This window comes from Rhinopithecus bieti, unplaced genomic scaffold (assembly GCF_001698545.2).
Source record: "Rhinopithecus bieti isolate Rb0 unplaced genomic scaffold, ASM169854v2 scaffold_17861, whole genome shotgun sequence".
Lineage (NCBI taxonomy): Eukaryota > Metazoa > Chordata > Mammalia > Primates > Cercopithecidae > Rhinopithecus > Rhinopithecus bieti.
Window position 1 is genome coordinate 2793420 of NW_016809830.1, and position 12462 is coordinate 2805881.

A 12462-nucleotide genomic window follows, 5' to 3' on the forward strand; every position below is an offset into this window, starting at 1 on the left:
TCCGCAGAACAGTATTTCTTTCTTTTTTTTTTTTTTTTTGCAAAGTTTATATCCCTAAATATTCCCTGGCTCACAGCACTTATGAAATAAATGTTAGCAGAATGAACAGGCAAATGAATGAATGACGGAGTAGGAGCGCATTAGGTGACTCAATCTTTGGTATATTAAAAAGACATTTATACTAAGCAAGTTCATGCTTCTGGGAAGCAGAATTCTTAAATGCAGATATGTAACAACATTATATACTCTGGGAGGTTTTAGTCTTGGTAGTATTTTAGTTATATTAAAATGTTATGCTTAATTAGAGTTTCAGTGGAAAAGCTTAGCGCCCCACGAGTTTTCTTGAGCATATGTGCCATTGAAAGAAATTGTAATCAACACATGACATGGATTCAAAAGCACTTGAGATATTTTGTAACTACTTTTAAGTCTTTACTGCTCACATAACTCATATGTAATTTTTTAAGCGTTATAGTTAACATTCCGTCTGACATATAGTGTTATTTTTAAGTAATTTGAGTCTTTCTCTTTTTTTTTCTTCTGGTAAAGCTCTTACTTTTTACACTACATTTGACTGCAATGAGATAACTTATTTATTCCTCCAAATTGAACCATAGCTGTTGAAGGCACTAGTAGGAAATCAGAATTGTGACCCCTGTCCTCAGGGTCACAAAGCCATTAGTCTCCATCTGTATGCTGTATGAGTGAAATCATCTATATATGCAGCTACAGAGCGGACAAGTCTGTGTGTGTGAATGTGCCTATAGGAAATGATTGCATTTGGCACTAGTCCTTTACTGTACAGCTGAACACCTAGAAAGATTTATTACAACTTCATTAAAAATATCATCCATTATATTCAATATCCACTTACACTATTGGTTTTAACACAAATTACCTAGTAGTATTTTCTACATGGTATTTTTAGATGACCTTTAGTAAAAGATAAAGGCATAATGTTGTTTTATAAATTATTTTCCAATTTTGAACACAACTCAATTTTTTAAAATACTTCTTTACCATTTTTTTTTAATGATGTAATATATTGAACTTGAAAAGGTATAAGTATTGGAGATCTGTGACTGAAAAAAATAATCTCTATAGTGATTTTATTGTATCAAGAGTCTTTCTGTTTCAGAAATTCCATGAGTGAAACCGTCAGACTGGTCAGCGGAATGCAGCACCCTGGCTCTGCTGGAGGCGTCTATGAGACAACACAGCACTTCGCTGACATCAAAGAGCACCTGCACACAGTAAAGAGGGACATAGACAACTTACTGCAGCGAAACATGGTGACTTTGTTTCCTTTTCCTTTCATAATTATAATCTTTAGGAAAGGAAGAACTCACACTCTACTGAAAATCTTGTAACCCTTTAGTTAATGCTGATGCTTATTTTTAATGTTTAAGATAGAATTGTCCCATACATTGCAGATCTCCATGTGTCAACAGCTCCCATAGCAGTTACGGTTTTTTATATGTAATATTTGTATTATCATTTCATGAAAATATTTTCTGATTTCCATGTTAATGTCTTCTCTGATCCATGGATCGCTTAAGGTGTATTTCTTTGGCCTATTTTTTCCTCAAGGTTCTAGTCTGGCAATTTCTTGCTATCTTGTTAGCATCATTTACCTTCACCTGGGTTTCGTGTGCTTGGATTGGATTGGATTTGTTTTTGACTCTGCTAGTTGTCTTCTGTAAGACGTATTTGGGATATGATTGGCCCATATTTCCTAGTGTACCTTACCAGAAGCAGAAATCCCAATCCTTTATATTTTATATCATGTTTTATCTTTTTAAAAGCTTTTTAAAACATTTGATGTCCTTTAGAAAATATGCTAACGTATTAGTAATAATGTTACATTAACTCTCCCAAGGTCAGTAACTAGCAAGTAGTAGAGGGAGATAACTTAGGTCTTCAGCTTCTAATCTTGTCTCCTTTATATTTTTTGACAACTCTCTTAACTATGTTCCTGTATATATGCCTTGAATATACATTTTTTTCCAAACATGGCTTAATAGTTTTCTTATTGATCATGACCTGTCATCCAAAGCATTACTATCTGTCCCTTTAGTTATGTTTGAGGTTATTTTTCTCCTACTTTAGCCTTTGTTGCAGTGACCAAATTGATACTGTGCATATCAATTTACTGAAGAACTTTGCCCCACAAATATAACTATATTGGGAACAACTAATCTTAGAAGCCATTCTCTCTGGATACTTGGATGAAATCTTTGTTTCTGATATTTAATTACCTCCCTAAAATAGAAGGAATACTCAGGGAAATAGGGAAAGAAATATTTTTCAGAACACCAGTGAGTAATGTTGAATGCTGTGAGGCTGGAGAGAATGAGGACTGAGAAAAAGCCATTCTATATGTCAAGTAGTTTGTTGGTAGGGTGACCATGTAGTTTATTGTCTGACCTGGAACACTTTTGAGAGTGAAGGGGGTGCGGTTAATAATCACACCACTACAGCAAGCGTGAACTGGGAGTGTCCAGAGGAGTTGTCTGTGGTGATCCTAGTCTGTGACATCAGGAACAGTAACATCATCATATACCGTAATGCGGACAGGAGCCAGGTGGCAGTGAGTTAGTGGCTGGGTAGTGAAAAGGTGGAGGCCTTCCAGTGTCACCTACTCCTTCAAAAACAGTTGTCAGTAAAAGTTAAGGGGATAGAAGGTTTTCTGGGGGATGAAAAAATGAAAATACTTGTTTATATAGCAAACTGAGTTTTATAAAGATTTCACATTTATTTCTTTTTCCAAACTGCTAATTTGACTAACTATAATAGAAAGTCATTTGCCTTACAGCTGTCAAATGAAAAGCCGAAATGCCCAGAACTACCACCATTTCCATCATGTTTGTCTACGGTCCACTTCATTATATTTGTTGTGGTGCAAACTGTATTATTCATTGGTTATATCATGTATAGGTAAGTCTCTTGATAAAATTTGACCCAATATTTTTCTGCATCTGTTTAATTAGAAATATTCAACTAAGTTATCTATGTTCATAATACAATTTTCACCACCTATAAAATTGTTTATTGTGATTTCTGTTCATTTCAGTTCACATAAAGTGCATGTATAGAATATATGTTTATCTTTATGCATTGTATAATTCAAAAGGCATTGATATTTTAATTCTCAACAATCCTGTTTCAAGTTAAGTATATAGACCTTCTTTCATTGTGTTTCTTTTTTTCCCTAGGTCTCAGCAAGAAGCAGCTGCCAAAAAATTCTTTTGACTACCATTTTCATGTGTACATCATCTATTTGTGTACAAAATGTTGTTGTTTTGAGGGAATTTAAGTATTTAAATTGCTTCATGGTGTAAATTATTAAATTTTTTAAATAAAATAACTGTTTAAACATTTATTTGCAGTTAAGAATAAACCTTAAAGCAAAGACAACCACATTTTAATTTGTTCACCGTATGTAAATCTGTCTAAATTTCAGTGAATTCTGGTCACTATGATACAGCCACTGAGCAGAATATTGACCAGTAAGAGGATAAATAAGAAAGTGGGGGCAACCCCTGGATATGAATGTTACCCCCTAAGTCTCCAATATTGCAGGTTTCCCTGTGTAACATAGACACACTTGCCCTCATGCCTCCCAGAATATGAGGTCTAATTAAGAAGTCCCATCAGGTTTATTTTGTAACCAAAGTCTTTTTTAGAGGTCAGACTTCCTAATCAAAGGCCTGGGCCTGCAGCCCTTTCATCTTAATTTAACTTCCTTTGAAATCAAAGAATATTTTGTCTGAGAGCTTTAAGGATCTGGATAATAGTCTTCAAAATGTTAAGTGAAAATTTTTTTCCCTCTATTTATCAATGATATATTTCACTTTTAAAGGAAAGTTTAGAGGAAAATTAATAGCTGCTTTTTGCCTAAAAAACCTTGTGGTGGAAACATTCCTCTGAGAATGACTTTTGTAGGTATTTTGCCTGGTAATGTATTCATTCATGATTGCCCATATTCTTGAATGTCTTCATTCCAATGGTGTCAGGTCAATATTATGAAAATAATTTTTGTATTTATATTTGTAACTTAAGGAATTCATTTCTCCCATTTACTACAGCATGTAAATTCAGCTCAAATTGCATGATCTGAGGATATTTTAAATTTACAAAACCTGCCACTACATTCTGGTTTACATTAGTTACTTCATGCTGGCTGAGGTTAGTGACCATTTGCATACTCTTTTAAATCAAGGAGGCTGTAGTAGAAGCAGTTTTAAGATTCTTGAAGGCGAAATTTGAAAAACAGTGAATACTTGTAATTGTTTCCTTTTAGTGCCAGAACTAAGTGAAGCACTTGTTAGCAAACTTAACCTTGAAATGTCAGACTGGAAGGAGTTTTTAGAGTCTTTGTGCATAGCTCTAGGTATCGTAGAAACAGTCTGTAAATGACGGTTTAAGATGCAAATTTAATTTTGTTCACAGCTGATTTATACTGATTTTTGCTGCCTTCAAAATACCGTTTTACCTCTTTTAGCTAGAGCGGTTGTCTTTCATTTGCCATAGAATTCCAAACAATACTATTTTATAAAATAGTATTGTTGAATTATTCCAAGCCTCCCTAGGTTTGCTCTCAAATGTCATTCACAGATTGGTCTAACGACCTAAAATCTATGTATAAAGACTGTCTGAAGAACTCTGTATTATAGCCGTACCGAACGAGTGCTGTATGTGCAAACAGTCTCGCATTGCTTTTTATGTTGATACTTATCCTGGAACACTGAAAGAGAATATGCCAGTGATAACTCACTTTGCTTCAGTCATTTCAACACAGAAAATGCTTCTCTAGCGTTTTTCTTTTGTAGTGTTAACATTTTGAAATTCATGTTTCAGAGGCTTCATCATCACAGAATTTACTCTTGCTCCATGAAAAAAATTATATACCTTCAGAAGAATATTTAAGTTGTAGACTATGAAACTTGAGAAATCCTCCTGAGATAAAAGGCTGCCAAATCCAGTATTATAAAGTCCATGGTCATATGTGCTTGTGCATTAAAAGGAATACCAGATCTATGCAGTATACATTTTTCAGGCTGAAATTCAAGGGGAATCATTCTCATCATTCTTACTACAAACGGAGATGGCTATTATGAAACAGCACGAGCATGAACCTTTCATCTTTTAGTGATATACTTTGCTTGAAAATCACTCAGTAAAGTAGTTCACGCAGAATGTGTATCATATTATTTGAAGTTTGGTTTTTCTCAAAATCATTGACTTTTGTAAGGAGCTCATTTCTGAACAAAAAGGTTTGCTCTGTGGAAAATCAATCACTGCCAGGATTCTTTCATTTCTGTACTATTTTGTATAATTGAATTTGTTCACTTCTCTCACACCAGCAAGTGTTTTACAGGTGCCTTGGATTAAAACAAAGTTGATTTTAAAATTTTTATGTAAGTCATTGTGTTTATGATGCCACTTTTAAAAGGAAAATGCAATTGCTTAATGGCTAATACCCTTATTTCGTGTACCTATTTGTGTTCTACTAATTGTTTGAATGTTTTATTCAGCTTAAAACTTTACCACGAAGTCATAAACAGTAAGCAATGTTTTGTTATGTATTAAGGGAATAGCAGTGTTTCTCAAAGTATGATCCATAGACCATCTAGGTCATGGTGCCTGGTTTCAGACCACCTGAATCAAATCTTAGGGGTGGGGCTTTGGGATGTCATTGTTCAATATGAGGCACCTCAGGAGATTCTGAGCACACCGATGTCTGAGAACCACTAAAATGAGGAGTGGAAAAAAAATAGATGTTTTGTTAATTTAGAGCTGATCTGAGAGGATAATATATTTTTATTGTCAATGACATTAACAGATGTGCACTGATTCTTTTATACCTACAATTAATGTTCCTTTTTATTAAAACTCTTGGTTCATGAGCAACTACAGACTGACTCTAGATTATTAACCTGTTGCTTTTAGTATTTTCGTGATGGCTTTTAAACTTATGAAATCATCTTAAGTTCATTCATGGTCAAGCCGTGAAAACTCCCATCTTGAAGCCTGCCTGCTAAAGCTTTTTTGCCTTCCTCATTGTGATTATGGTAACATTTTATCTCAGACAGTTGTACTTTTTGATAACTTAGGGAAAATAGAAATTACTTGAACAAGGGATTGCCTGCCTCACTGCGTTGCAGAGATACAGTTTTTGTAAAGAACACAAATAGCAGTTGTGAATATTAAGATGTGATTATCTTTCCCTGTCCATGTGCTTATCGAAAGAAGATAGTGAACAAATGATTATATTGAGGATTTTTTAAATTTATAAGATCTAATGTGAAATCCACACTTGGAACTTTTTAGATCTATCTGTTGCTTGTTTAATATATTTCTTTTATGACATTACTTAAAAGTTTAAAAGGGTTTTCTATCCACTGTCAATTTAAATTGGATAACATTTTGTCGTTTTTTTTTTTTTATTTTCCTGATTGTTATTTGATGCTAGCTGGAATTCAAGAAATGGCATTGACCTTATTCAAATAAAGAAATATTTTAGTAAATTTGCTTTTTCCTTCATTGATCTTGGATAATAAGTTGCCATTTGTTTTTCAGACAGGACCTATATTGTGATAGCATTTCATTTATCACATGCTTTGGGCTCTGCCCAAGGTAGCCTGCTGCATGCAGAGGCAGTACATGGAAGCATGGCACGAGAACATAGAAATAAATGGTCATGGATAACTGTTTACCCTTGCTGGGAATGAAAATACAAACTAATTAAAACAATGTATTTGATGTTTTTACCTCTAATAACCAAATGATGGCAAAAGTGTAGTTAAGCTGGAACTCATAGTCATTACTAATTAGTGGTAGTTTAAAAAATATTCTAATCTTTTTGGCAAGTACCATTTAACCAAGTAATTCCAATTCTGAGAGTTAATGTGGTATAAAAATAAAAGAGTAGGGCTTTGAGGTTAGACAAATCTAGGTTTGAATCCTGGTGCTCTCACTGGAGGTGACCTTCAGTTTCCTCATAATACTTACCTCGCACGGTTAATAAGCATAGTAAAAGAATGTCTTTATAAGGAGGCTTCAAAAAATGGTAGACTAATTGGTAAAGACAAATGGTGGATAAAATAAAAGATTTAAATACATAGATGGGTTCAAAATAATTCAGAACTTAAAACCCGATCAGGGAGCCTACTGGTAGTAGTAGGGAGTGGCAGAAACTAGACTACACACAGGCCCTAGATACTGTCATTGAAAGTTACGTTCATTTGTGGCATTGAGGACATGACTTTAGGCCTGAAAAACCCAGGAGGCTTGAACTGAGATACTAGAATAAAATGAGGACCCTGGAAGAGCTGCTTTTTCAGTGGAAATGGGCTGAAAGGACCTCTTCTACCCCAACAGCTCCGAGAAGGCATAGGAAGCTTCTCTCCCTGGAGCTCTGGGTAAGGGGACATTTCTTAAGAAATTGAACCCCAGGTGTATGCTTTACTTACGTGGTGTGGAATTCTCTACATCAAAAACAATATATAAATTGGTTCTTGTCTGGGAAAATCCAGAAGGCAAAACAAAACCACTCATTAGCAATAATTCCACAGCAAAAGTACATTAGACAGCACTAGACAACCATAGGGACAACCAGTCCTAACTAAAATGAGCTCTAAAAATTATAAACCAAACCAGGAAAATACGGAAGAGTGACAGTAGACACAATAATGAAACCTGGCACCTCCAAGAATCTGAGATAATAGAACAGTCAGAAGAAGACAATAAATAGGTACACTTGAAATGACTTTAAAAATACTGGAGAGTTTATAAAAGGACTGGAAATCATGAAGAAGGAATGAAACACTGAAAAAGAAGACAGTTGGGAGTTCCAAAGAACCACCCAAAACACAACTTCGATATGGGAGGTGGGGATCAAATTTGGATACCAGATTGGACAAAGCTCAAAAGAATTCTTGAATTAGAAGATAGATCTGAGCAAATTACCAAGAGTGCAACACAGATACTAAAATGGTGGAAAATGCAATAAATTGGCAGTTGGTGAGAAGGTACAACATACGTCTACCAGTAGTTCTAGAAGGAGCAGGAGAGTCATGATGAAGAACTGTGCTAAGGTGTAATAGCTAAGAACTTTTCAGAATTGATGCACACACATATTTGAAGAATCTTGAGTCTGAGGCAGGGTTGTAGGTTGGACAAGTTTCCCACAGAAGATGTTATCTGAGCCATGTGCTAAAGTATGTATAGTGCAAGGGGGACTGGAAGAGAACTAACTCCAATCAGAAAAAATAATATGAACAAAAGCATGGAGTTGAGAAGCAGTGTAGTTTATGTGAGAACCTGTAAGCTTATTCTGCTGTGCTGGGAAAAATGATGGTTGGGTGGGATATACAGAGGCCAGATCCCAAGGCTCTGTAAAGGAGCTTGGGCTTCATCCAGAGGGTAATGGAAGGTCATGAAAGTCAAGCAGAAAGGCAATACTTGCATTTCAAACATTGCAATCTCTGAGTGCTTCATGGAGGAAGGCGGCTTGAGACAGACCAGTCACAGTGCACCCAGTGAAAAATGGTGGCCTGAAAGAAGGCCAAAAATCTATCAATAGTAGTATTGAACAATTAGAGTTCGTTTAGGCCACTGTAACAAAATACCATAAATGAGGTGGCTTATAAAAAAAGCTATTGTAGGCCGGGCACAGTGGCTCACGCCTGTAATCCCAGCACTTTGGGAGGCCGAGATGGGTGGATCACGAGGTCAGGAGATCGAGACTATCCTGGCTAACATGGTGAAACCCCGTCTCTACTAAAATATGAAAACTAGCCGGGCGAGGTGGCAGGCACCTGTAGTCCCAGCTACTCGGGAGGCTGAGGCAGGAGAATGGCGTAAATCTGGGAGGCGGAGCTTGCAGTGAGCTGAGATCCGGCCACTGCACTCCAGCCTGGGCGACAGAGCAAGACTCCGTCTCAAAACAACAACAACAACAACAAAAATTTATTGCTCACTGTTCTGGAAGACTGGGAAGGTGAAGATCAAGACTCTACCCTCACGACCTAATCACCTACAAATGTAGTAACACATTGGGCATTAGGATTTCAACATAGGAGTTTTGGGACAAGCAAACATTCAGGCAAGCATCTAATGACTTTGAAGTGGAGAGTAAATGAAAAGGAAGAATGTAAGATGATACTCTGTTTCTGCCTTGTGGAATTGGATGGAAGGTGTCCTAAAACGGAACACGAGAAAAAGGATGGGAATTGAAGATGAGGGAAGAAGAGATTAAGTTCCATTTGGAACATAGATTTTGACATAACTAGCCAAGTAAAAATGGCCAGAAGGCAATATAGGTTTGGATTCAGGGCAGAACCATACCTCAAATTTTTTTATCTCTAAAATGGGGTGATAATTGAGATAACAGAGCACCATAAATAGAGCTTAGGAACAAGATGCTTGTGCCCAGTAAACGTTAGCTATTCTTATTCTATGCGTCTGAAAATCAGAAGAGAGAACTGACCCAGAACAGTACAACACAGGATTTTTGGCTCTTTCTCTACCTGCTCATGAGTTGTAAAAAAAGGGAAACAGTCCTCAGCAGTGCTGGGAGTCCCATTCCCTTTCTCAGATCCTCACAAATAAGTCCAGAAGCTGCCCGATCAGCTGCCACATGGCATTTACTGTTTCTCTTCTCTGAACCCCCGTGATGTCCACTGGGTACTGCTCCTCCTGATGGCGTCATCCCCTGTGCTGGCCTTCACTGCTCTTTCTTCCAGATCTGCCATTTCTGCCATGTCAGCCCAGCAGTGGCACCATTTCTGCCATGTTCCATCATACAGGCCCCACTGCTACTCAGGGGAGGATTTCACTCTCCTGCCAGACAAGCAGCCACTTCTGCCATCTGGACCAGGCACCCTCCTGACTGCCATTGTCCACAGAAGCAATGGAGGCTTCCAGGAGCCAGTCCGTGGGGTGGTGTATTAGGTTCTTCAGAGAAACAACCTTTAAATACACACACACAAATATATACACATATATACACACATACATACATATAAAATCAGGTATGGCTCACATGATTATGGAGGCCGAGAAGTCCCACGATCTGCCATCTGCAAGCTGGAGACCCAGAAAAGCCAGTAGTATAGCCGGAAGGCCTGAAAGCCAGAGCCAATGGTGTGGAGTCCATCTGAGCCTGAAGGCCTCAGGACCGTGAGTGCCCCGGGCAGAGGAAGATCAGTGTTCCCAGCTCAAGAAGAGAGCAAATCCAACCTTCCTCTGGCTTTTCTCTTCAGGCTCTCACAGATTGGACGATGCCCATCCACACTGGGGAGGATCATCTGCTTTCCTCAGTCAGCCAAACCAAATGCAAATCTCTTCCATGAACAGCCTCACAGACACACCAGAAATAATGTTTAACCAGATAATCCTGGCATCTAGTGACCCAGTCAAATTGGCATGTAAAATTAACCATCATGGGTAGTTTGTGCCAAATGGAGAAGAATGACTCTCTCCTGCCTGCATGTTACTTTCTGTTAAGAAAATAGTAAAGCAGTGAAGCATGGGCCCCAGGGTCAGAGTTCTCGGTGAGAATGGCTGTTACTATTAATTAAAGGTCCATCTCTAGGAAACAGTCCTAATGGGTTCATGAGCCTTGGCCAGGGTGAACCTGAGTGAAAGACACTACAGAATTTCTCAACCCTCTGGGAACTAAGACTTTGTAACTGAGGCACACTTACTGTGTCTGCTCTGAATGAGTCTCTCCCAAGAGCCTCCTTAGTACTTAATGCAAATAGGCTTATTGCTAGCCATACCATGAATGTTACAATTTGCCAAATATACCTGAATTCCAAGCAGGAACATAGCTCAGCTCAAATTGGTCAGCCCACTGTGTAAACAGTAAGTTAGTAAATTAATCTTTGGTTCCCAGCCCATCTTCCCCTTCCATGTAGAACCAGCATGGCAATTTTCAATCAGATCATGGAAGCCAGCATGTCCTGTTAGAAAATAACAACCACTGAATTGCCTACCAACTCAGCACTCTACCAGCATGGAAGTTCTGTGGTAGAGAGGATACAGAATAGAATACAGTTATTACCTCACCAAAAAGTGATGTCTGTGAACTGAAATAGACCAGTCATATAGTGATGGCAAAAGAAATACTTTAGGGGTCAGGCATGGTGGCTTACACCTGTAACCCCAGCACTTTGGGAGGCCAAGGTGGGAGGATCTCTTGAGCCCATGAGTTTGAGACCAGCCTGGGCAACATAGCGAGACTTTATCGCTACAAAAAATAAAAAATTAGCCAGGTGTGATGGCGCATGCCTGTAGTCTCAGCCATTCAGGAGGCTGAGGCAGGAGGATCGCTTGAGCCCAGGAAATCGAGGCTATAGTGAGCCATGATTACGCACTCCAGCTTGGGTGACAGAGTAAGACCCTGTCACACACACACACACACACACACACACATGCACGCACACAAAAGATTTTGAAACGTTCAGTATAACATTGCTGAATATTTCTGGAAGACAGAAGAATCAGCCTGGGATACATTTCTTAAAATGGCCACTTTGAGAGACAAGGGACTGAGATGTTTTGAGTCTGCACAGAGTCACAAATGGATCTCACAATCTATCAGATAACAACGGTCCAAGGTAGTACTGAAGAGACTCTTCGGTCCTGTAGCTCAATGAAAACCATACTATCGTGACTGAGGAATTTCTTTGCACAGCTGGTATATAGCCTTGAGTTTGTACCCACAAGAATATTAACAAATCCTATAGAAATGAAAAGAAACATGCTACTTGGCCTGGCATTTCAATACAGTTCATTAAATATGTATTAAGTGTCTATGATGTACATGACACTCTATTAGGTAAAACACAAACCACTAAAATGTCTCCAGTAGGCAGTTATTAGGATTAGGACTATGTGTTTACTTCCTTTGTGGTTTCCATAATGGTCCTTCTATTTCCCAAGACTTTTTCCTCTTTTTATATTACCTCTTTTTTCCCAGTTAGAATAGAGGTTGCAAATCAGTCCCAGTGAATCTCATCTTTAGGTCATTTCTACACTTAGCCAATTAGCCAAGTGTGGTGACACATGCCTTGGCACTTGGTGACCTTTTTTTTCTTCCAGTTCTGCTGACCTTCATGAGCACAGAGGTTTAGCTGCATGGCTACCCCTGAAATGTTGTTGTGTCACCCGCTAAGAGGATATAACGACTGAGACAGGACAACCTAATCACCATGATTTCCTTGGGGAAGGTCAAAAAGAAAGATAAACTAGCCAACTTTAATTACAGGAGCAAAATTAGGCATTTGATGTGAAAAGAGAAATCCCAGGTGAAGGACTGAAATGGATTTATGCCGTTTGAATGTGATATATTTCTAAAATATAATTCCGATCACGAGGTCAGGAGATCGAGACCATCCTGGCTAACACGGTGAAACCCCGTCTCTACTAAAAAATACAAAAAGCTAGCCGGGC

At 38.1% G+C, this 12462-nt stretch overlaps 1 protein-coding gene across 1 annotated transcript in view; it reads left to right on the top strand.

Annotated features, from left to right (window-relative positions):
- LMAN1 (lectin, mannose binding 1) overlaps nt 1-6530 on the top strand; it is a 33453-nt gene extending 26923 nt beyond the window's left edge. The window contains exons 12-14 of the mRNA XM_017890501.1: nt 1139-1292; nt 2816-2937; nt 3216-6530. Coding sequence (XP_017745990.1) covers nt 1139-1292; nt 2816-2937; nt 3216-3252 — 313 coding nt within the window. The 3' untranslated portion in view covers nt 3253-6530. The remainder of the gene's footprint in view (nt 1-1138; nt 1293-2815; nt 2938-3215) is intronic.
- Nucleotides 6531-12462: the final 5932 nt, after the last annotated feature.